The sequence below is a fragment of the Phyllobates terribilis genome, unplaced genomic scaffold (genome assembly GCF_046119375.1).
Source record: "Phyllobates terribilis strain yellow unplaced genomic scaffold, ASM4611937v1 Scaffold_36__1_contigs__length_13169755, whole genome shotgun sequence".
Lineage (NCBI taxonomy): Eukaryota > Metazoa > Chordata > Amphibia > Anura > Dendrobatidae > Phyllobates > Phyllobates terribilis.
The window spans coordinates 8,010,029-8,035,296 of NW_027362796.1; the positions used below are offsets into that span (position 1 = coordinate 8,010,029).

A 25,268-nucleotide genomic window follows, 5' to 3' on the forward strand; every position below is an offset into this window, starting at 1 on the left:
TTCTTTTAATGCATCATATAGGGGTTCCATCAGACGTGAAGCGCCTGGGATCCATTGTCTGCAATATGTACATAGTCCGAGGAACCATTGCAGCTCTATGGGATCTTTTGGGAATGGTAGTAGGTAGATGGTCTTTCTTTCTTCTGTGAGATGTCTGGCACCCTGAGTAAGGCAGTGGCCTAAGAAAACCACTTGACCGAGGCAAAACTGAAGTTTCGAGGCTGAGACTCGACAATTCAGTTTTGCTAGATGCTTGAGGAGGCTAACACTGGCCCTGATGGACACTTGCTCCGTGGGGGCACACAAAAGAAGATCATCAACGTATTGTAATAGTACTACCTCAGAGTTGTCCAGCTGCCACGGCAGCAGACAGCTAGACATGTTCTTTGCAAACTGATTAGGGCTATTCTGCGCTCCCTGCGGCATCACCGTCCAAGTCAATTGCCTGCCCTGATATGTAAATGCAAACAGAAACTGACAGTCTTTATGTAGTGGAATGCTGAAAAAGGTGTTTGCTAAATCAATTACTGTAAACCAGGCTGCGGTAGATGGTATTTGTGAGAGAAGTGTATGTGGGTTAGGCACCACAGGAGTTTCCAAGACTGTCGCTGCATTTACTGCCCTCAAATCCTGCACCAATCGATAAGCGGGCGGCTGCCCCGGTTGGGATTTATTCCTTACGGGGAACAACGGCGTATTACACGGGGAGACGCAGGGGATTAGTGCCCCTTTCTCTAACAAGGTGTGAATTTGCTGGTGTAGACCTTGTTCTTGTGCATGTGTGAGCGGGTACTGACGAACCTTGGGAAAGGGCGCTCCGGGCTTGAGGTACACCTGTATTGGTTCTACCGGCAATCACCCAATGTCGTCTGGGCCTTGTGACCACAGATGAGAAGGGATTTCCTCTGTGTATGGAGCTAACCTGGGATCTTTTGGGAGATTTCCAATCGTATCTGATATGTTAATCATAACCGTGGGTAGCGCCCGTAAGATGCAGACCTCCTCTGTGTGCATCAGAGTTTGGATCCTTTAAAGTAAGGATCATCTGACCATTGTCCTGGTATTGAATTCGGGATCGGAATTTAGACAAGAGGTCTGCTCCTAAAAGATTTACCGGGCAGATCAGGGATATGACAAATTGTGCCATTACTTCTGGAAATGGGCCAATCGGAATAGGTTTAGTGAGAGTGTGTTTGTTAGGTCTGCCATCTACACCGATCAATATTAGATTGTCGTTAGAAAATTGGACTGGGAGACCCTGGGGCAGTTCAGTGGATTTTAAAATGGAGTTGGCCGCCTCAGTGTCTACCATGAACTTCACCGGATTCCCTCCTATTGGGATAACTACAGATGAACAGAGCCCAGGGGTGGTTACGGGCATCACGATGGCAGACTCTGGTTGGCCTCAATTTCAGAATGGATGGTCTTGGAGGACATTTTCTCGTGAGTCTCGTGGGCCGGGCATCCTATTTCTAGATAGGGGGCTTGGGCGGTGCACTGGCTAGCAGGGGTGTGACAGTCCCTTTGGAAATGTCCCGTCCGGCCACACATCCAACACTGAAGACAGGAATTCACTAGTGGCCTTTTCCCGGGATACATTACTCGCTGATCAGGTACCGCCATGGGGTAATAGTGGGGCTGTAAGGGAGGATACTGTGTTGCGGGTACTGCAGGTGCCGCAACTGCCACTGCAGCGGGTTTAGATTTGGGCTTAACCGCAGAAGCGGTCCGGGCGACACTTTTCTGGAAGCTTTTTGCTACCTTTAGGACATCTCCTGGGGTGGCTGACTCAACATCTGGTCATACAGCCAATATCGCATCCTTGATTTCAGTCCGTAACCCCTGGATAAAGGCGGATACTAACAGCTGGCAATGAGTTTTAGTATGTAAGGAGAACCCAAGGTCCTTATAGACCTGCATAAGGCGCCCATAAAACTTCTCAGCCGACTCTCCCTTCTCTTGAGTGACATCTGTGAGGGTAGTGGATTGATCAGCCAACTTATCCTGAGCCCATATTTTAAGGGCTTGACAGAAGTCAACCCCACTCTCATACGTATTGGTGTCTAATGCTCTATTATATGGGACAGCTGCCTCTACCATGGGATAATATCCTTCACCAGCTTTTACACGGAGCAGGTGTAAAAGATCTTGCCTTGTTGTTGAATATATCTCTCTATTTGCGGCCATGCCCCTGTAAAAAGCCACTGGGGAATGTTCGGGATCCGGGAGACGGTTACACAGAGTATCTGTCTGTACTGGGGTAAACGGGGTATATTTGGGTGGGCTGGTATTGTGGTCCGCTTCCTCCATTTCCTCCATCTTTGTGAGAGGGGGTGGAGCTGGAGGGAAATCAGCATGAGTACTGATTGTTGGGAGATCTTGGAGGTAGGGGAACACTGGGGGAGACCAGATATCGGGTTTGATTAGTTGAGCGGCATAATAAACGAGATCCCTGTCGATGGCCAAGAGTCTTATCTCTCTCAATTTAGTTGGATGCGTGGCGATGTATTACTTTATACCCCCGACTATTATTTTGGCTGCGTCTTGTTTTGGATATCCAAAAATACCGGTGGAAATAAATGGCAGGGCTAGGGTTGGGACCGCATGAAGCTGTGATGCATATGCTATGGTGTTTTGAATTGTTTCTGTAAGCAGGTGTTGTGACCTGGGTACATCCAGGGGATCATATTTTGTAATCGTTGGATGTAGTTTGTATTGTAGGCCCCCCAATACGACATATTTCTGCAGCTAGCCCTCCCCCCCCCCCATGCTGTAATTTTGCATTTGCTGCGTTTACAATGATCCCAACTTGCTGTTGCGGTGTACTCCCCATGCCTATTCTCAGTATAGTGGAAAATTCCGAAGGACCATTCAGCAAAACAGACGCCACCTCCTGGTACTCGTGTCCATGTTCTATTTCCCCAGTTCGGGAGAGGGTGAATAGGGTAGAGTTCAGAGGTCCCTGGGTCTCCCCGAATGGAGTGTGGACCATGGCGGGAGCAGGTGGGGGCAATGGTTCATAATACCCACCGTCAGCGTTAAGTAATGGGAAGGTTGGTGCTACAACACTGGGTCTGCGTGTTCCACAATTATAACACGTCTCGCGCCATCCCGGATTGGTGACCCAACACACTTTACAAAGCCAGCCATCTGGGTTATATGGTGGTGGCTGGCCACCAGTGGGAAGTGCAGGGTATTTAATCTCCTTAGGTATAAATTGCTCAGTTTCCGGATTCAGGGGCTGGGGTACGGCTACATTTGTGGGGGTAGGGGATGCTTCTTTAGGGGCTTCAGATTCAGTTTGTGGACACATAAGTTGGGAAGGGGAATCTACTTCCTCCTCTACCTTTTCCCCATCAGCTTCATTTTGTAGCACAAAACAGCCAGTCTTTGTCACAGTGCTAGATAATTTTACTTTCTTGACATAAAGATAATTGAAATAACCAGGCTCCTCCTCTATTTCAACATATCCATCACCACAAATCTCATGTGCAACTTTCTTAAACTTTTCAGCATCTTCCAACAATCCACAGTCAACTAATCTTCCCCTTTTCTGCCGGATTCCTTCGTCCCACAATGAAGGCTGAAGTCTCCCCTCCACGGGAAAGTTTAACAACTTAAACACTTTTGGTTCATTCTTAAATGATCTTTTCCCCTCTCAACCGACCATGATAGTCATCACATCCTCTCCCTCCTGAGGGGGAGACACTTTCTTTCTGCTCCACAGAAACATTGATTAATCACTGCACTGCTGCCTTTCGACTGACAAAGATCCTTGATTTGTGCACAGTATGAGTCCGGCCGGCCTCAACTGTTCCACTGACTCGCCCCTCCCTTCGGGGAAGTCACGTACGGTACTAGGTGAAAGGAGGAGAGCTCGCGTCTGCAGCCCTCCGGACACTCAATATACTTATATCTGTGTGCGTGTCCTACCCAATCTTCGATCACCTGCCGCGACTGATAATAATAGTGTTCAGTCTCCTAAGAATCTTTGTCAGAAGTTAAGGAAGATTCATACAATATTCACTTGTCAATCCGAGGTGGTACTGCTTTAAAAGTTATCAATATCAGACCCCTAATGGGACTACACCCCTATAGTCTCACCTTTGACTATATCCAACCAAGACATCCAGACATACTGCAAACAACCACGCACCACGTGGAAACCACGCCAAATGGTCAGTATCACTAGTAAAGAACTCGGGCACTTACTGTGGCTTTTGTGGGGGATGATCAGTCCCAATTCCAGTGGGGGAGGCCGAAAGCAAGTCTCTCTTTGTGGACGTCCAGAGGTGGTGGGGCGTCCCTGGTTAGGGATCCGAGTCACGGCACCAAGCTGTTGAGGGAGGGCAGCAATGACCCTTCACGGTTGACCAAGTGAGTGTCAAATTATTATGTTACAAGGTTGATGTAAAGGACATATCGATATTCATGCTATAGTTACTTCATTTTGTGCTAGCTTCTAAAATGATGTTATTATTACACCTTGCATAGCATACATTCTTTCATTCTTTTCTCCTGCTTCACATGCAATTTTCTCACAAGAACCTTTTCTCTCAAGAACATTCTATGAAACACCCTGCTCCTGTTATCTATCTAGTCTAGGCCGGGATGTATAACCTTGTAACTTTCCATCATGTGCCGAACTAACGATAATATGACCATATGTGTGTTTCTGTAATAATCGTACTAACATTGGTTTAAGCCTGTAGTACGGCTGTAGGTGATTGGCTATTGATATACTCAAAACAATATATAATGCTAAGTAAAATAAACGGGATTAGAGATTCTCCGAACAGGAAACAAATACACAAGCCGGGAGCTGAGCACAGAGGACTGAACCAGAGGAGAACAAGGCTGTATCTGGCAGCTTCCGGCAATATGCTTCCAGCTTTAGTAGGGTGTGGTGCTTTCCAGTTGGCTGAAGCAGGGAGCAGATTACTCCAACTGGACAACACACACACCCGTACTGCCAGACTGGATAGTACTAATGGTCCCAGGCACCCTAATCTTAGTGGCTTGACAGAGCCTGCGCCGCCCAGGGCTTCTGGTTCTGACGTCTCCTCCATCACCAGCGCCGCCTGCAGGATGAATAAGGCGGCTTCTGGAGAGAGAAGCAGACATCGCAGGAGCAGATCCCAGAGGAGATGGGACACACCATTTGCAGAAGCCCTAATGTGACCAAATTGCAGAAAACAAGAACAGTAGAAATCCTCATAAAGGGACACCATTTTGGAAATTATAGAGTAGTGACTATTTTGACTCCACAGGCACTTTCCGGAAATTAGCACGCAGTGGATGTTGGAGAGTGAAAATTACAAATATATAATTTCATTACCCAACACATAGTGCCCAGATTGTGCTCCAGGAGACACACAGCATCAATTAAGTGGGTTCTTCTCACTATAGTAATGTCAAATACATGGATGCTAAATGTGGCTTGGGGGCACTGCAAGGCTTTGAAGTGAGGGTGAGATTTGACTTTGGGAGAGTGGATATTGCTGGATTGGTTTATGGAAGCCATGTTGCTTTTCAAAAGCCTTTGAGCCACTAATAATGTGGAAACCTCTGGTTTTCCATTGACAGATGATGGATCTGAGTGGGGACTTGTTTTTTGTGAGATGAGTAGAAGTTTTTATTGGTATTATTTCACCTACATAACATTGTTTGGTGGCTTTTTATTGCATATTTGGGAGGCAGAATTAACAAACAGTTGGACACTACGATCCACTGGTTCATCCTATGAGGTTTTCTATTAGTCTGTGAACTGTTATTGTCTTGGTGAATAATGACGGCTAACATAGGGCAAAATTAAAAAAAATCACAGAAAAAGATACAGCCTTACCAACACCAAATCATATACAGTCATATGAAAAAGTTTGGGCACCCCTATTAATCTTAAGCTTAATGTTTTATAAAAATTGGTGTTTTTGCAACAGCTATTTCAGTTTGATATATGTAATAACTGTTGGACACAGTAATGTTTCTGCCTTGAAATGAGGTTTATTGTACTAACAGAAAATGTGCAATCTGCATTCAAACAAAATTTGAAAGGTGCATAAGTATGGGCACCCTTATCATTTTCTTGTTTTAAATACTCCTACCTACTTTTTACTGACTTACTAAAGCACTTTTTTTGGTTTTGTAACCTCATGGAGCTTTGAACTTTATAGCCAGGTGTATGCAATCATGAGAAAAGCTACTTAAAGTGGCCACTTGCAAGTTGTTCTCATGTTTGAATCTCCTCTGAAGAGTGGCATCATGTGCTCCTCAAAACAACTGTCAAATGATCTGAAAACAAAGATTATTCAACATAGTTGTTCAGGGGAAGCATACAAAAAGCTGTCTCAGAGATTTAACCTGTCAGTTTCCACTGTGAGGAACATAGTAAGGAAATGGAAGAACACAGGGACAGTTCTTGTTAAGGCCAGAAGTGGCAGGCCAAGAAAAACATCAGAAAGGCAGAGAAGAAGAATGGTGAGATCAGTCAAGGACAATCCTCAGACCACCTCCAGAGAGCTGCAGCATCAACTTGCTGCAGATGGTGTCACTGTGCATCGGTCAACTATACAAGGCACTTTGCACAAGGAGAAGCTGTATGGGAGAGTGATGCGAAAGAAGCCGTTTCTGCAAGCACGCCACAAACAGAGTTGGCTGAGGTATGCAAAAGCACATTTGGAGAAGCCAATTTCTTTTTGGAAGAAGGTCCTGTGGACTGATGAAATCAAGATTGAGTTATTTGGTCATACAAAAAGGCGTTATGCATGGTGGCAAAAAAACACAGCATTCCAAGAAAAACACTTGCTACCCACAGTAAAATTTGGTGGAGGTTCCATCATGCTTTGGGGCTGTGTGGTCAATGCTGGCACTGGGAATCTTGTTAAAGTTGAGGGACGCATGGATTCCACTCAGTATCAGCAGATTCTTGACAATAGTGTTCAAGAATCAGTGATAAATATGAAGTTACAAAGTGGATGGATCTTTCAGCAAGACAATGATCCAAAACACCGCTCCAAATCTACTCAGGCATTCATGCAGAGGAACAACTACAATGTTCTGGAATGGCCATCCCAGTCCCCAGACCTGAATATCATTGAACATCTGTGGGATCATTTGAAGAGGGCTGTCCATGCTCGGCGACCATCAAACTTAACTGAACTGGAATTGTTTTGTAAAGAGGAATGGTCAAAAATACCTTCATCCAGGATCCAGGAACTCATTAAAAGCTACAGGAAGCGACTAGAGGCTGTTATTTTTGCAAAAGGAGGATCTACTAACTATTAATGTCACTTTTCTGGTGAGGTGCCCATACTTATGCACCTGTCAAATTTTGTTTGAATGCAGATTGCACATTTTCTGTTAGTACAATGAACCTCATTTCAAGGCAGAAACATTACTGTATCCAACAGTTATTACATATATCAAACTGAAATAGCTGTTGCAAAAACACCAATTTTTATAGAACATTAAGCTTAAGATTAATAGGGGTGCCCAAACTTTTTCATATGACTGTAACAAATGCACTAGCAGGATGCAGAAGACCCTAATGATAAAGGTGTGTGGGGGGGGGGGGGGGCAGCGCAGGTGCTAAATACTGATGAAGCAACCACTCACAAACCTACCAATTCATGGAGGGGGTGGTTGCCTAGTATTAAAGATGCACACAGATGAAGCTTGCATAGGACGCCAGTCACACAGGTAGGTGTGATGCAGTGTCTGGCTTAGGATAGTGATGATGCCCATACTATTACATCAGGAAGGCTGCCCAGCACTATATAAGTGCACCCCACATGGACAGACACCCCAGTACACCCAACCAACACTAAAATGCTAATGCATTTGTTATCTGATTTGGTGTTGGTAAGGCTGATTTTTTTCTGTGATATGTTTTCTTGGTAAATAATGATACTTTTACATAAAGTACATTTTTATGGAGAGTTTAATTAGAAATATTCAACAATATAAATTTTAAGTATATGTTATTTATAAATAATAATTGGTTTTATCCTTGGCAGATGACTGTACCAGGAGATCAGAGGAACAGCTGACATCTTCAATTTTTAAATCAGATGATCTTGAGATCCCGCAGGATACAATTGAAGTGAATGCCATTAACCCAGATATACCATCATCCATTCACTGCAAAGATCTGTCATCTGGTCATTTGAAACAGGTTCTGTCTTCTAATTCATTACCGACTACTAAGGAAAATCAAAGTCACAAAATAAGCATTAAAAAACAAATTGCTCCTAAAACAAAGAAGCCATTTTCATGTTAAGAATATGGAAAAAGTTTTTCCCTCGAAAAGTCTTTTCTTGGGCTGTGTGCCCACTATGCGTTTTCCAAGCGTTTATGCTGCGAAATTTCCGCAGCATAAACGCTTGGGAAACGCTTGGTAATCCGCCCCCCAGGGTCCCCAATGACAAGCCGCAATGTCAATGCCCATGCTGCGGATTTTTCCGCAGCGTTGATGCTGCGCTCAAAAATCCGCAGCATGTCCATTCATTTTGCGGACACGCAGCGTAATCGCCGCCATTGACTTGCATTGAAACGCATAATATCCGTGTCAGTACATTTGTACACACGGATATTATGCTTTTCTATGTGCGGAGGGTACCCAAGTCTGGAGAAGAGGAGACTCTCATCCAGACCTGGGTACCATAGAAACTGTAAAAGAAAGAATTTAAAATAAAAAATGAAGTTTATACTCGCCTTCCGATGTCCTCCCGGTGTTTTGTCTGCTCCGTCCCGTCTCTTGCAATGCTCGCGCTGTTGTGAAGGACCTGCCATGACGTCAGAGTCATGTGACCCATCACATGGCTCAATGACATCACCGCAGGTCCTTCACAACAGAGCGAGCTGCCCAACACACCGGACGCAGCGGAGATAACACCGGGAGGACATCGGAAGGTGAGTATAAACTTATTTTTTTTATTTTTTAACATTCTTATTCTTTTTTTTTTAACTAACTTGGTCACACTACTATAAATCCATGCTGGTTGCATGGATTTATATAGTGTGAACAAGTTGTCAAGCACTTTTCCAAGTGATGCTAAAATCGCTCGGAAAAGCGCTTGATAACCCGCATGCAGAAATGCATGCAAAGACGCTTGACAAACGCATCTACCTGGCGGGAAAAATGCATGTAAAAAATGCATGCGTTTTTCCTGCCAGGGAGAAGCGTAAAAAATATGCAGCATTTCTGCATCGTGGGCACATAGCCTTAAACATGAAAACATTCACACAGCAGAAAATAGATTTTTTTGTTCCAAGTGTGGGAAGTTTTTTAACCAGTAATCAAATCTTGTTAATCACCAGAGCAGTCACACAGAGGAGAAGCCATTTACTTGTTCAGAATGGGGAAAATGTTTTACAGAGAAATCAAGTTTAATCAAACATCAGAGAATTCACACAGGGGAGAAGCCTTTTTTCTGTTCAAACATGAGATCTAATGTGATAGAAGATTACAGTCCGGGGAAGACGGGAAACATTCATATAGACGGCTGGTGGAGATGTAGTCAGTGAAGAACTCTGGCTAAATATGTTTCAAGAGCCGTAGTAGAAGATGAAGATGTCCTCCTCATGAAGTAGTTATTTCTCATGTCACGTGTAATGAATATTTCCTGCAGTATTGCTAATGCCGATTGCAGTGTCTGTAAATGAGAGGAGAATAAGCTTTATGGCAGATGAGTCTTTGAGAAATGTGTTCAGCTACAGACTCCAAGGAAGAAACTGCGTGTTGTCTGTGTCCTAAAATATATAGGTTTTAATAGTATATGTAAAGAAGAAAACTAAATACTGTAAAATAATAAATCTCATATGTTTCCCTTATTATCTCCAGTAATTGTATTATTACACAGGATTTTTATGATGTTACATCTGCTCATCATCTTCTCATTCAGGTCCCTACAATATCAGATCCTCTCAGTGAATTTCTTCTATTTAAGAGAATTTTCCTAATGGACCCATCAAAGATGGATTTGGACAGAGACAAGATGGCGGAGGGAATATTACACCTCACCCTAAAAATCCTCTTCCGTCTTACTGGAGAGGTGAGAGATTCTGATGACGTCCCATTACATCATTCTTATCTATGGGAATAACAGATGAACAGAACTGGAGAGGTGAGGACTCTGGAAATGTCTGTAGTGAGATTTATTTATATGTCTTTCCATAACCAGGATTACATATTAGTGAAGACCTCTAGTGAGCGCTGTCAGGTCCATGTGTCTGAGGGATGGGAAAGACCCCTGAGCCCAATCACAGGGCCTCCATCTCACCCCTTCATACATGATGACATCAATGACCGGAAGATCGTAGAACTCCCCTACAAGATGATTGAGCTGCTGACTGGAGAGGTGACCGTGCTGGGAATGCTGGGACATTATACAGTAACGCTATGAAAGGATCGGGGGGATGACGGTATCATTGTATGTGTCAGGTTCCTATAAGATGTGAGGATGTTACTGTCTATTTCTCCATGGAGGAGTGGGAGTATTTAGAAGGACACAAAGATTTGTACAAAGACGTCATGATGGAGGTTCCCCAGCCCCTCACATCACCAGGTAATGGACAGGACTAAATACACACGGCCTATAATTATCTGTATGTAAAGAATGAATTCAGTCCCTGTATGTGTTTCTTCCAGATCTATCCAGTAAGAGGACAACACCAGAGAGATGTCCCCATCCTCTTCTTCCACAGGACTATAAACAAGAAGATCCCAGTGTTCCTCAGGATCATCAGGTAGATGGAGAGAAGGTGTCATGAGATCTCCCCTATGATGTGTAGATGGCTGTGAAGGTCTTGTGCTCAGTCTTGTTTTATCCACCAGTATTATGTGTTTTCCTTTTGTGTAATGAGAACGGTGAAGATGGCAGGATTAGAGCTGATCATAGATGGGACTTCTGCATCTGTTTGTGACTTTTACAATATTTGTTTCAGGGTGAAGATCTGACCCATATTAATACTACAGAGACATATGTGAGGGGTGATGAGTGGTGTAAAGAGGAGATTCCTACATATGACTACCCAGGTGAGTAGTAACCACTAATTGCTGAGAAGTTACAGATTCTTCTCAGTCACCGGCTGTGGCTGCTTTATCGGTTGTGTAGTCCGGCCGTATCACAATCGTGTGATCACCATTTTGCCTCTAGACCACAACATTCTCTTCCACCCAAAACTGTTCAAATGATTTTGGGCATTGAAACCCTTTTCCATAGAACTTACAACCTGGAGGATCCACCTACTCCCTGTGATTAGGAGACGTTACCTGCCCAGATCTGTAAACCACAAAGCCAGAAAATCACTTGAAGAATAATATTATGATGGGCCTGTAAGAGAAAGCGGAGGGTAATGATGCTGTTGGCTTCCTACAACCCTGATATCTTATTGGATGAATCTACCTTCTCTCCATTCTGTGCTGCTGAATGTCCTCATATGGTTCCTACAAGACCAGGTCCAGTCTTTCTGGCCAAACTTCACATTTATGATCTACAACATTAAATGTGCAGTGAGGGCCAAGTGTGAATTTCTGTACAATAACAAGAGTTTCCCTTTATCCTGACTTTTCAGTTTCTTTTAAAACCGACTAACTTCAAACCAGATTGTGATAAACTAAACAAAAAAAAACAAAACATTACACCTGTGCCATGATATATCTCTAAGCTAAATTTAAGACACCTCAGCTCTGCACTATTATAAAAAGTTCTCTTTGAACGTCTAATATTTCTTCTTGAAACTCCTCTGACAGAAAATATTGGCCCTTACGATAGTTTAGATTGCCAAGAGCCACCGAGCCCCATACTCTAATTACCCCAGAGAGGTTTCACCACTACTTACTCATTTTTCTCTGATGAAGACTGTTGAGTTTGATCATTTCAGTAGATGTGTTATTGTCTATACTCACAGTTTTTACTTTAGTAGTTAGTGCCCAAAATACTCTGATTTAACCCCTTCCTGCAGCCAATTTTGTGTTCCTATCTGGGCCCATTTTTCAAATCTATGGAAAAATACTCTGGCTTCTCTTCAGAATGTAAAAATCTTTCGCCTTTTGCTAAAGATTTCCATGGAGAGAAGCAAAACTGAGTTTTGTGAAGATATTTTTTCAATTTTTTTTTTTTTTAAACACAAATTGAAAGATTGCCGGGAATTTTACTTTGATTTTACACAATGTCTGCAAAACTGCTGAATGGTTTGTGGTATCGGGGTATTTATATTCTGGGCGTTGACTAAATGCTTTTGCTTTTTTTTTTACCCTTAACTGAAGGATGCTCCAAAAATGGAAAGAAAAAAACAACCACAAAGAGCTGAAAAATGGAGAGCTTCATCTGCTCCCCCAAACCCGCTATGTTATTAAACCACTAAACCCGTTAAAGAGGTTATGTACGGTTTGTCCTGAGGAAGGAGTCGGTGGTCTCTGAAATGCGTAGACAATTAACCTACATTTTTATCCATAATAATGCTTTGTCGTGACTCCAGAGAGCGCAGAAACAACTTCCTTTCCCAGCACCTATCTCTGACATTTTTCAAATCTGACGTGTGTAACTTTGGTATTCTTCACAAAGGATAATAGGAAACAAATGGACCTTACAAATAATTTTCCAACTTCTCTTGAATCTGACAATACCTTGTATGCAATTGTACACTACTGTCTGGGCACATGGCAGGTTAAGAAGGGAAGGAGCGCCATTTAGCTATTTGAATGCAGATTTTGCTGGGATGGTGTGCAGACACAATGTATTGGGGACACTGTTCGTTGTCACCTGACAGCTCAAAAGATGGCTACCACAAACAGGCTTAGCGCTATCTACTCCATTTTCCAGATCCCAGGGTTTGCCTTGCTCATCATCCTTTTACCCCCTCTACATGGATTTGGACTTAGACAGAGACCCCCCTAAGCTTGGGCCACAGTGTTACCTAATGTTCTGTGGTGTGAGATGGCAAGAAGAATAGTCAGATAGCCGGGTCAGAACATGGAGGTCAGAGAAAATACAAAATCACACAAGAGTAGTCAGTAAACGGGCCGAGGTCACAACAGGAATCAAATACACAAGCCGGGAGCTGAGCACAGAGGACTGAACCCGAGGAGAACAAGGCTGTCTGTATCTGGCAGCTTCCAGCAATATGCTTCCAGCTTTAGTAGGGTGTAGTGCTTTCTAAATGGCTGAAGTAAGGAGCAGATTACTCCAGCTGGACAGCACACACACCCATACTGCCAGACTGGATGGTGCTACAGGTCCCAGGCACCCTAATCTTAGAGGCTGGACAGAGCCTGCGCCGACCAGAGCTTCTGGTTCTGATGTCTCCTCCATCACCAGCGCCACCTGCAGGATGAATAAGGCGGCTCCTGGTGACAGAAGCAGACGTCACAGGAGCAGATCCCAGAGGAGATGGGACACACCATTTACAGAAGCCCTAATATGACAAAATGGCAGAAAACCAGAGCAGTAGAAATCCCCATAGTGACTCCATTTTGGAAATTATAACCCTCAGTGAATTAATCTATAGGAGTAGTGACTATTTTGACTCCACAGGCGCTTTCCGGAAATTAGCACGCAGTGGATGTTGGAGAGTGAAAATTACAAATATATAATTTCATTACCCAACACATAGTGCCCATATTGTGCTAAAGGAGACACACAACATCAATTAAGTGGGTTCTTCTCACTATAGTAATGCCGAATACATGGATGATAAATGTGGTTTGGGCACACTGCAAGGCTCAGAAGTGAGGGGGAGATCTGACTTTGGGGGAGTGGATATTGCTGGATTGGTTTATGGAAGCCATGTTGCTTTTCAAAAGCCTTTGAGCCACTAATAATGTGGAAACCTCTGGTTTTCCATTGACAGGTGATGGACCTGAGTGGGGACTTGTTTTTTGTGAGATGAGTAGAAGTTTTTATTGATATTAGTTTTGCCTACATAACATTGTTTTGTGGCTTTTTATTCCATATTTGGGAGGCAGAATGAACACCATGCTCTACTGGTTCATGCGATGAGGTTTTCTATTAGACTGTGAACTGTTATTGTCTTAGTGAATAATGACGGCTAACATAGGGCAAAATTAAAAAAAATCACAGAAAAAGATACAGCCTTACTAACACCAATAATCGTACCAATTCATGGAGCGGGTGGTTGCCTAGTATTAAAGATGCACACAGATGAAGCTTGCATAGGACGCCAGTCACACAGGTAGGTTTGATGCACAGTGTCTGGCTTAGGATACTGATGATGTCCATACTGGGTAGGAAGGCTGCCCAGCACTATATAAGTGCACCCCACATGGACAGACACCCCAGTACACACAACCAACACTAAAATGCTAATGCATTTGTTATCTGATTTGGTGTTGGTAAGGCTGATTTTTCTGTGATATGTTTTCTTGGTAAATAATGATACTTTTACATAAAGTACATTTTTACGTAGAGTTTAAGTAGAAATATTCAACAATATAAATTTTAAGGATATGTTATTCATAAATAATAATTGGTTTTATTCTTGGCAGATGACTGTACCAGGAGATCAGAGGGACAGCTGACATCTTCAATTTTTAAATCAGATGATCTTGAGATCACACAAGATACAATTGAAGTGAATGACATTTCTCCAGATTTACAATCATCCCTTCACAGCAAAGATCTGTCATCTGATCATTTGAAACAGGTCCTGTCTTCTGATTCATTATCGACTACTAAGGAAAATCAAAGTCACAAAATAAGCAATAAAAAAGAAATTGATCCTAAAACAAAGAAGCCATTTTCATGTTCAGAAAGTGGAAAATGTTTTACAGAGAAATCAAGTTTAATCAGACATCAGAGAACTCACACAGCGGAGAAGCCTTTTTCCTGTTCAGAATGTGGAAAGTGTTTTAGCCGGAAATCGTGTTTGGTTAAGCACAAGAGAACTCACACAGGGGAGAAGCCTTTTTCCTGTTCAGAATGTGAGAAATGTTTTAACCAGAAATCAGATTTGGTTAATCACCAGAGAACTCACACAGGGGAGAAGCCTTTTTGCTGTTCAGAATGTGGGAAATGTTTTAAAGATAAATCAGATTTGTTTAAGCACCAGAGAACTCACACAGGGGAGAAACCTTTTTCCTGTTCAGAATGTGGAAAATGTTGTAGCTGGAAATCAGATTTGGTTAAGCACCAGAGAACTCACACAGGGGAGAAGCCTTTTTCCTGTTCAGAATGTGGAAAATGTTTTAGCCGGAAAACAGAATTGGTTGAGCACCAGAGAACTCACACAGGGGAGAAGCCTTTTTTCTGTTCAGAATGTGGAAAATATTTTAGCTGGAAATCAGGTTTTGTTACGCACAAAAGAATTCACACAGGGGAGAAGCCTTATTCCTGTTCAGAATGTGGAAAATGTTTTACCCGGAAAACGGAATTGGTTGAGCACCAGAGAACTCACACAGGGGAGAAGCCTTTTTCCTGTTCAGAATGTGGGAAATGTTTTAGCCGGAAATCAAGTTTGGTTAATCACCAGAGAAGTCACACAGGGGAGAAGCCTTTTTGCTGTTCAGAATGTAGGAAATGTTTTAGCCGGAAATCAGATTTGGTTAATCACCAGAGAAGTCACACAGGGGAGAAGCCTTTTTGCTGTTCAGAATGTGGGAAATGTTTTGTGAAGAAATCATCACTTCTTAGTCACCAGAGAACTCACACAGACGAGAAGCCATTTTCATGTTCTTAATATGAGAAAAGTTTTACACAGAAATCAACTCTTAACAAGCTTCAGAGAAGTCATACAGGGGAGAAGCCTTTTTCATTTTTAACCGAATATTGTATCTTCATAAAGGGGTTGTCCGCTACTAGGACAACTCCTTCTCATTCCTCATGTTTGGCCTTGTTAAAATAAAAACACTCATACGCACTTCCTGTTCTGGCGCCGTTCCATTGGTGTCACAACTTGCGTTTCTGTAAGGCTGTTACATCACACAATCCTGCTGCCAATCAACGCCACCTTCAGACGTATTGTACATCAACAGGGAGGACATGGCCTGGACATATCACCAAGAGAATGCACACACTGAGAGTACTCTCTTCAGACCGTGTTCTTGGCGGAATTATAAGCAATTTACAGCCTCAAACATGACTTTCGATATGGGAAAGAAAGAAGAGATCAGAGGTTAATCTGAGGTCCTCCACCTCTGTCAGCATGTCTGGTATGCAGAGTTTCTTATGGAAGGTCTTATCTTCCTGCTCCGGAGCTATTACTGCCTCACCTCAGCATGGAAAAAGAAGCAGTCTTAACCCTCATGATGCCAGACAGCTCCAGCCTGTAAGTGACCAAATTAAGACAAGTCGTCATTACTTAAACAAACTAAAATATTTTGCGGAGGACCTTATCACTGGAGGTGACTTTAATTTTGTCTTGGATCCTTCTTTAGACACGTCCCTGAGCTGGAGTCACCAATCTAAAACACAAACAAAAGCTTTGCTAATTGTGCTTTGGTCTCAACCGGTCGATGTATGGAAGATACTACATCCAGACGTAAAGGATTATACCTATTATTCTCCTTTACATATTATGCATAGCCATATAGTCCTTTTCTTAATTAGCTGTCACTTGCCTACATGGCAACCTACATCTCAGGTAGGAACTGCTGTTTGGTCAGATCATGCTCCTGTATATTGTAACTAGCTATTGAACCCATTCTACGCCCGGGTGGCGAGCATTTTTATTGGTATATGGTCTCCCATGCTGGTATGTGCTGCCCCCCTCCTGGTATTTCTGCTGCCCCCATCCTGTCCCCACCATCCTATCCTGGTATGCATGGCACCCCTCATCCCCAATCCTGGTATGCATGGCACCCCTCATCCCCAATCCTGGTATGCATGGCACCCCTCATCCCCAATCCTGGTATGTATGGCACCCCTCATCCCCAATCCTGGTATGCATGGCACCCCTCATTCCAAATCTGGCATGTATGGCCTCCTCATCCCAGAAACCTGGTATGCATGGCACCCAATCCCTCATTCTGGTATGCAATGCACGCCTCATCCCCAATCCTGGTATATATGGCTCCCTCATCCCTATCCTGGTATGCATGGCACCCCATCCCCTATCCTGGTACGTATGGCACCACTCATCCCTATTCTGGTATGCATGGTACCCCTCATTCCTATTCTGCTATGCATGGTACCCCTCATCCTGGTATGAATGGTACCCCGCATTCCTATCCTCGTATGTATGGTACCCCTCATCCCTATCCTGGTATGCATGGTACCCCTCATCCCTATCCTGGTATGCATGACACCTCATCCCTCATCCTGGTATACATGGCACCTCTCATCCCAATTCTGGTATGTATGGCCTCCTCATCCCAGAAACTTGGTATGCATGGCACCCAATCCCTCATCCTGATATGCATGGCACGCCTCATCCCCAATCATGGTATATATGGCGCCCTCATCCCTATCCTGGTATGCATGGCACCCCATCCCCTATCCTGGTATGCATGGCACCCCTCATCCCTATACTGGTATGCATGGCACCCCTCATCCCTATACTGGTATGCATGGTACCCCTCATCCTTATTCTAGTATGCATGGTACCCTTCATCCTGGTATGCATGGTACCCCGCATTCCTATCCTGGTATGTATGGTACCCCTCATCCCTATCCTGGTATTCATGGTACCCCGCATTCCTATCCTGGTCTACATGGTACCCCGCATTCCTATCCTGGTATGTAGGGTACCCTTGGTCCCTATCCGGTATGTATGGTACCCCTCATCCCTATTCTGATATGCATGGCACCCCACACCCCCCAATACTGGTATGCATGGTCCCCTCACCCACTAATCCTTGTATGCATGGCACTCCTCATCCCTATACTGGTATGTATGGCACCCCTCACCCCCCCAATCCTGGTATGTGTGGTACCCCTCATCCTGGTATGCATGGCACCCCATTCCTCATCCTGGTATTCATGGTACCCCTCATCCCCCAATCCTGGTATGCATGGTACCCCTCATCCCCCAATCCTGGTATGCTTGGTTCCCCTCATCCCCCAATCCTGATATGTGTGGCCACCTCACCCCCCTGGAAGGGGGTGATCGCTCTTGTACTATCTGTATTTGGGATACAACTTCAGTTGGAACCTAAAATCTGTATTCTAGGACTCCTGGGAGAGGACGTAGATCCAGACTCCCATATGGCAATAGCTAGCTCAGGAATATTATTCCAAGCCAGAAAGTTGTTGGCACTACATTGGATAGACAATTCTCCCCAAACGATAACAGAACTAAAATCCAGGAAAAATAACACTCTATGCTTGGAAAGTGGAGCTTATATTAAAGGAACGCTCTCAAGAAATCCATACAAATATGGGAACAATGGTTAAATACACCAGGTATTGCTTCAAAGAACCTTCACAGAAATACTATACTGGATCGTTTGTCCATTTCCTTATAGTAAACCAGGAATTTATATCCTTATACCCAAGGTGTCAGCAAATAATAATTGTCTCAGTCCACACAATTGTCCCTTCTTAGATATATTCTTTTTCTTTTGCTGTCTCAATAGGGAAAAAAATAAGCAGTCATGAAGTATTCAGATATTTATGTGCAAATTACTGTTCCAAACCATTGTACTATAGAGCGATATTGGGATTTATATCATTGTAAACCGGTTGTCGTATTGTTTACTGGTTTTTCTCTTTATTTTTTTTTGTCACAAAGTTTATTTAAAAAAAACAAATGTTGGTAATTCTTTGTTTTGTTAAATAAAAATGATCTGATTGAAAAAAAAGAAAGGAGCGAAGGTCTTTACTAGATCAAACGTATACAAAATGCCAAGATCACATGTGAAGATACTCGTACGAATTCACAAATAAATGTGGTCGCTCATTGGCAAGGAGGTTACATCCACACGTGTAAAGGACATACGTATCCAAAATAAAAGGGGCCCCCGGACAACAAATTCATAACCCCACTGACCTAGCTAAAGCATTTAGTTGCTTTTATAGTTCGCTATATAATATTCATGGACAATACCACGACATACCACCTAATATTCTTGAAACTAAAAATGACAAATATATTATGGACACTGCCGTTCCTTCCTTACAGACCCCTGAGGAGGAGATACTAGACCAAGCTTTCACTGAACAAGAGATAGGAGAAGCCATTAAATCATTCCCTATCGGGAAGAGCCCTGGGCCAGATGGATTCAATAATAGATTTTATAAGATGTTTGCACCTCTGTTATTACCATTTTTAGCCAAAGTGTTCGATAATATCTCAGAAGACTCCCCCTTTTGCCCTCCAATCACTTAAGGCTCAAATAACGGTTTTATCAAAGCCTGGAAAAGGACCAAATACCTGCCCTAATATTCATCCAATATCATTAAATAATGTAGACGTCAAAATATTCTCTAAAGTAATTACAACACGGCTCTCCCACAATCTACCCTCAATTGTCAGCAACGATCAGGTTGGCTTCATTAAGGACAGAGAAGCTCGTGATAATAAAAATAAAACATTAATTTCACATGCAAAAAAACAGGGGATCCCAATGTGCCTTGTTTCTGCCTACGCTAAAAAAGCGTTTGACACAGTGAATTGGACTTTCTTGAAGAGCACCCTACCACAAATTAGGTTGGACTCTTTCTTGTTATCTAAAATTCTATCCTTCTACACTGATCCTAAAGCGATAGGGTAAACGGCCTTCTATATGACACATTTTCTATTAAAAAGGGGACGAGACAAGGGTGTCCCTTATCACCTCTCCTATACACATTGGTGATGGAACATTTAGTGGTAGCATTACACACAAATCCAGATATTAGTGGAGTTACTATAGACTCACATCACTATAAACTAGCTCTACATGCAGACGACCTGTTGCTCTATGTTTCAAACCCAATGATCTCATTTCCCTCTATAATAAAGGAATTTGAATAACTCGGCCATGTAAGGAATTTTAAAGTCAACTACTCTAAAACAGAAGCCATAACATAACTTTTAACGCTGAACTGACACAATAACTCATTTCTAACTTTCCCTTTAAGTGGCAAAAAGACACAATTAAGTACCTGGGTATACAAATTCTGGGGAACTTGGATGATCTGTATTGTTTAAATTATATCCCCCGTCCTTGAACAAATGGTTAAAAATTTAATGAATTATAACTTGAAACCCTTGTCCTGGTTTGGTTGTATTAGTGTGATCAAAATGGACATTTTACCAGATCTTCTTTATATATTTCAGACCGTTCCGGTTTGCGTTCCTCAGATTTCTCCCGTCTCAACAATTCTAAGAGCAAGTTTGTATGGGGAACATCGAGGCCTAGGATACGTGTTAAAATATTGTAAAGAAACAGGAGGGAGGGTTAGGGAGCTGCAACGCTGAATCCAAACAGGGTGAAGATAGTCCACTGAAGGGTGCCGGTCCGGCTGGTGAGCACAGCCATATGAAGAAAACGAAAAGGAGAAAATCGGCACTCCAACAGGTAAAATATGAGAAAAATATATTGGATCATTTAAAAAAAAACAAAAAATTTAAAATTCTTACACGTTTCTGGCGCTAGGGTTGCGCCCTTAGTCATAGCAGATGAGAAAAGGACAATGAAGTCATATATATATATATATACAAGCACAATGGAGTCACATAATACAAAATGAGAAATCAATTAGACTTGCAAAAGGTGTGAAGAAAATCCCGGCCACAGTTCACATTGAAGGCAACGAGATCAAATACAGACAAGGTGATTATTACAAGCGTCACACAACAAGCCAGAAATGCAAAACACCATGATGGTGAAAAATAAGATAGAATTAGACCTCATCCTCTTATTCATGCATATCCGTATCCCCCTCTGTATATAAACTGTTTATTGCAGGACATTTGTGTGAAGACCTCCGGTGTTAGCTGCCAGGGATTATCCCATATAGGAACACAACACCGGGATTAAGTGTACAGGTGTGAGATCACCGGGTCAGAACATCTCAAATGCCATCAACTATAGCAACGGAAGGTGGGAGGATATACTGATTATAGAGGGACAGGAACATGTATACATGAGATGGATGCTAGATTCAGTATAGAGCATCGCAATAACAATGTCCAATAAACAGAGAAAAAGCATATCAATGTCTAAATTGTGAATAGAAATATTGTTCTTATCGATCTGACACACGTAAAAATATAATATAAAATAATATGCACAATAACCAATATGGAGAAACTATAAACCTATAACAATGAACATATAGAGGGGAAAAAATTATGCAAATCAAAATTGATTACATAGTAGAAGATTTACAAGGAAATCCACCCACATCTGATCTGGTGCAAAGTATAATATCCTGGCAAAGGATCATAGAGCCGCAGATATACCGAGCATTATCTGTCATATCAACGGGAGGCAAATAGATGCATCATTGTAAAACAGACGAGAACAAGTACAGAACACTGGTGAGATTACTGTGGAGCATTGTAATGGCGAATCAGATTACTGTGGAGCATTGTAATGGCGAATCAGAATACTGTGGAGCATTGTAATGGCGAATTAGATTACTGTGGAGCATTGTAATGGCGAATCAGATTACTGTGGAGCATTGTAATGGCGAATCAGATTAGATGGAGCGTACAAATCCATGATATCCAAGAGCTGAATGTATAACAGATCAATGGCAATGGGAGACGTCTGCATAGAGTCTGATGGAAAACCTGATCATGAGGCTATAGATGGAGGAAGCATTTCTATCTGTATCAACGAAAAACAGGTAATTACATTATAATAAAACTGACAAAAACAAATATCTGATGCAGAACTGAATCGTGAAGCTGTGGATGTAGCGGGAATTTCTATCTGTATCAACGAAAAACAAATAATTGAATTATATTGCGAGAAAACTGACAAAAATAAATATATGAGAAATGGAAAATAAATAAGCTGCAGAACATTGCAATGGAAATACTCCGTCATTGCTGAAAAATCTTTAAGATATTTGCATCATTTATGTGCGTTCTGCGAAGATGAATCAGCGATGATAGCGCAATATACAGAAAGGCAAATAAGTACACCGGCAAATAATAACCGGAAAAACACAAAATAAATTCAGAAAACCTGGAATGTCACCATATAGATGTCTGCTGGGAATAAACCAGTATGAATTTCATCAATAGATGTAAAACAGGTCATTGCGGAAATTCATTACCCGAAGGGTATTTAGTATGTACACATCAAATCCAGAAGGCTTCACGCATATTAAGGTGTTTCTGTCTGTTTCCACCCATTACCGGATAATTAACTTTTTCAAGACCAAAGAAAGAAAAATGTGTGAGATCATTATTATGTATGGACACGACATGTTCTGATGCCCCAGAGTATGTGCTATTAGAACTGTTGATATATGAAATCTGCTCTGGTGGTCTCTATGAATCCTACCAATTTGTATAAAACAATGTTGTCCAGTATTCTGGAGGAAGGCATTTATTTGTCGGTGTTTAATAACAAACTTCAGCGCTGGCTGTTACCTGATTATCCCATTTTACCCAATTTTCATGGGCTCCCCAAAACACACAAGGGTATCTCTCCCCCCCCCCCCCCCTTCGCCCTATTATCTTGGGTATGGGTTCATTGAATGAGAATTTAAGCCAATGGCTGGTGAACATTTGTATCCTCTGGTTATTCAAACACCAGGCTATGTGAAAGATACTACGTCTGTCGTGAGGGTTTTTGACAGGTTCGTGTGGCAGGAAGAATATAGGTTTGTCACCAGCAATGTTGTCAACCTGTATTCCTCCATCCCTCACGCATTGGCCATCATTGCTGTTCAACACCATTTAAATAAATATAGTAACATCTCATAAAGTGGACACCACACTCTATAGAAAACCTTTCTCAGGTAACACATTACAGTTGTCTTCCAATTCTCAACTTACTCTATACAGTTCGCAGGGGCGACTCCGTATAGTTGGAGGTAAGCACTCCGATGCTGTTCAGCGAATGTGACCCGTGCTACACAAAATATGTAACTTCCAACATAAGTGCTGATCCATCCTCCGTGGATTCTTTTATGCCTAAGGGGAGACCTGCCCACATACCCCCTGTGATGACATCACGGGGGCTGGTCTCCAGCCTTCATATTTTTATTAGATATCTGTTTTTTGCGATAACTTATCATGGGTTGATCATAGAGGCCCGAAAGTGATACCATATTTTCCGTTATGATTTTACCTTTCTCCAGAGACCACAGACGGTATACCTGCCGTCTGCTATTTTGTTGCTTTTGCGCCACAGAGGGGCTTACAGAGACGGGAAAATATCCATATTGTTCCTTAGCTGACCCTGCCACCCAAAATATAGGCCCCATTATTATCGGACATATGGAACTTTAGTTATTCCATATCGGCTTTGGGCGCTTTGCAGGCCTTTGTTACATTCCCTTTGAAGCACTGAGAATACAACCTTCTCAGTTAGCTGTAAATCTATCACAAGGCTGTGTCAATTGGGTTTGGTAGCACCTTTTGGGCCAGCATTTGCTTACAAGGCCCTTCTCATGTGTGTGTTGATTTGCATAGAGGCAACTGGCCAAAGTGTCAGCTCTTCTCCCGTGGACAATTACTATAGGGGATGAGGGAAGAGGAGTTTTGTACATCGAGAGGCTGAAATTCTTGCCCATTCTTCCTTGCAAATCAGCTCGAGCTCATTGCGGTTGGATGGAGGGCGTTTATGAACAGCAGTTTTCAGCTCTTTCCACAGATTCTCGATTGGATTCAGGTCTGGACTTTGACTTGGCCATTCTAACACCTAGATACGTTTATTTTTGAACCATTCCATTGTAGATTTTCCTTTATGTTTGGGATCATTGTATTGTTGGAAGATAAATCTCCCTCCCAGTCTCAGGTCTTTTGCAGACTCCAACAGGTTTTCTTCCAGAATGGTCCTGTATTTGGCTCCGTCCATCTTCCCATCAATTTTAACCATCTTCCCTATCCCTGCTGAAGAAAAGCAGGCCCAAACCATGATCCTGCCACCACCATGTTTGACAGTGAGGATGGTGTTTTGAAGGTGATGAGCTGTGTTGCTTTTACGCCAAACATATCGTTTTGCATTGTGGCCAAAAAGTTTGATTTTGGTTTCATCTGACCAGAGCACCTTATTCCACATGTTTGGTGTGTCTCCCAGGTGGCTTGTGGCAAACTTCAAACAAGACTTTTATGGATATCTTTTAGAAATGGCTTTCTTCTTGCCACTCTTCCATAAAGGCCAGATTTGTGCAGTGTACGACTAATTGTTGTCCTATGGACAGACTCTCCCACCTCAGCTGTAGATCTCTGCATTTCATCCAGAGTAATCATGGGCCTTTTGGCTGCATCTCTGATCAGTCTTCTCCTTGTTCGAGATGAAAGTTTAGAGGGACGGCCGGGTCTTGGTAGATTTGCAGTGGTCTGGTACTCTTTCCATTTCAATATGATCGCTTGCACAGTGCTCCTTGAGATGTTTAAAACTTGGGAAATCTTTTTGTATCCAAATTCGGCTTTAAACTTCGCCACAACAGTATCTCGGACCTGCCTGGTGTGTTCCTTGGTCTTCATGATGCTCTCTGCACTTGAAACAGTACCCTGAGACTATCACAGAGCAGGTGCATTTATACGGAGACTTGATTACACAAGGTGGATTCTATTTATCATTACCAGTCATTTAGGACAACATTGGATCATTCAGAGATACTCACTGAACTTCTGGAGTGAGTTTGCTGCACTGAAAGTATAGGGGCCGAATAACATTACACGCCCCACTTTTTAAATTTTTTTAAAAAGTTTAAAATATCCAATAAATTTCGTCCCATTTGATGTTGATTGTTCCGAAAAAAATTTGAATTTTATATCTTTATGTTTGAAGCCAGAAATGTGGCAAAAGGTAGAAAAGTTCAAGGGGGCCAAATACTTTCATAAGGTACTGTATGTGATCTGGTGTTCTATGGGAACTGTTAGGGTATGTGCACATGGTCAGGAGCTGTTGTGGGTTTGACACTGCAGCTTATGCAGCAACAAACCTGCAGCGGCCAGGTGTTACAGCATAGTGTATAGGATTTCTAGAAATCCCATGTCCACTATGCGACTCTGTGCACCAATGGATCACCCACGAAAACTGGCATGCGTCGCGTCTTTCAGACCCGCATCATGTCAATTTCTCTTGCGGGTCCACATGTGGACTTTCTCCACAGTCTAACTTCTATGAGGAAACTCCACATGTCCTAAAAAAAAATTGCACCACTCAATTGCATAAAATGAGGGCAGAAGCCGCACGG

General features: G+C 42.6%; 1 protein-coding gene and 1 non-coding gene across 5 annotated transcripts in view; both read left to right on the forward strand.

Annotated features, from left to right (window-relative positions):
* Window positions 1-18,711, forward strand: part of LOC141182818 (uncharacterized) — a 30,731-nt gene extending 12,020 nt beyond the window's left edge. For all 4 annotated transcript variants that reach the window (XM_073660940.1, XM_073660939.1, XM_073660938.1 and 1 more), the window contains exons 7-13: window positions 8,016-8,173; window positions 9,903-10,052; window positions 10,182-10,358; window positions 10,442-10,565; window positions 10,649-10,746; window positions 10,945-11,035; window positions 14,507-18,711. In XM_073660940.1, coding sequence (XP_073517041.1) covers window positions 8,016-8,173; window positions 9,903-10,052; window positions 10,182-10,358; window positions 10,442-10,565; window positions 10,649-10,746; window positions 10,945-11,035; window positions 14,507-15,696 — 1,988 coding nt within the window. In that variant the 3' untranslated portion in view covers window positions 15,697-18,711. The remainder of the gene's footprint in view (window positions 1-8,015; window positions 8,174-9,902; window positions 10,053-10,181; window positions 10,359-10,441; window positions 10,566-10,648; window positions 10,747-10,944; window positions 11,036-14,506) is intronic.
* Window positions 12,012-12,130, forward strand: LOC141182911 (U5 spliceosomal RNA). Its single transcript, XR_012257979.1, has one exon. It is a non-coding gene; the product is annotated as a U5 spliceosomal RNA (small nuclear RNA).
* Window positions 18,712-25,268: the final 6,557 nt, after the last annotated feature.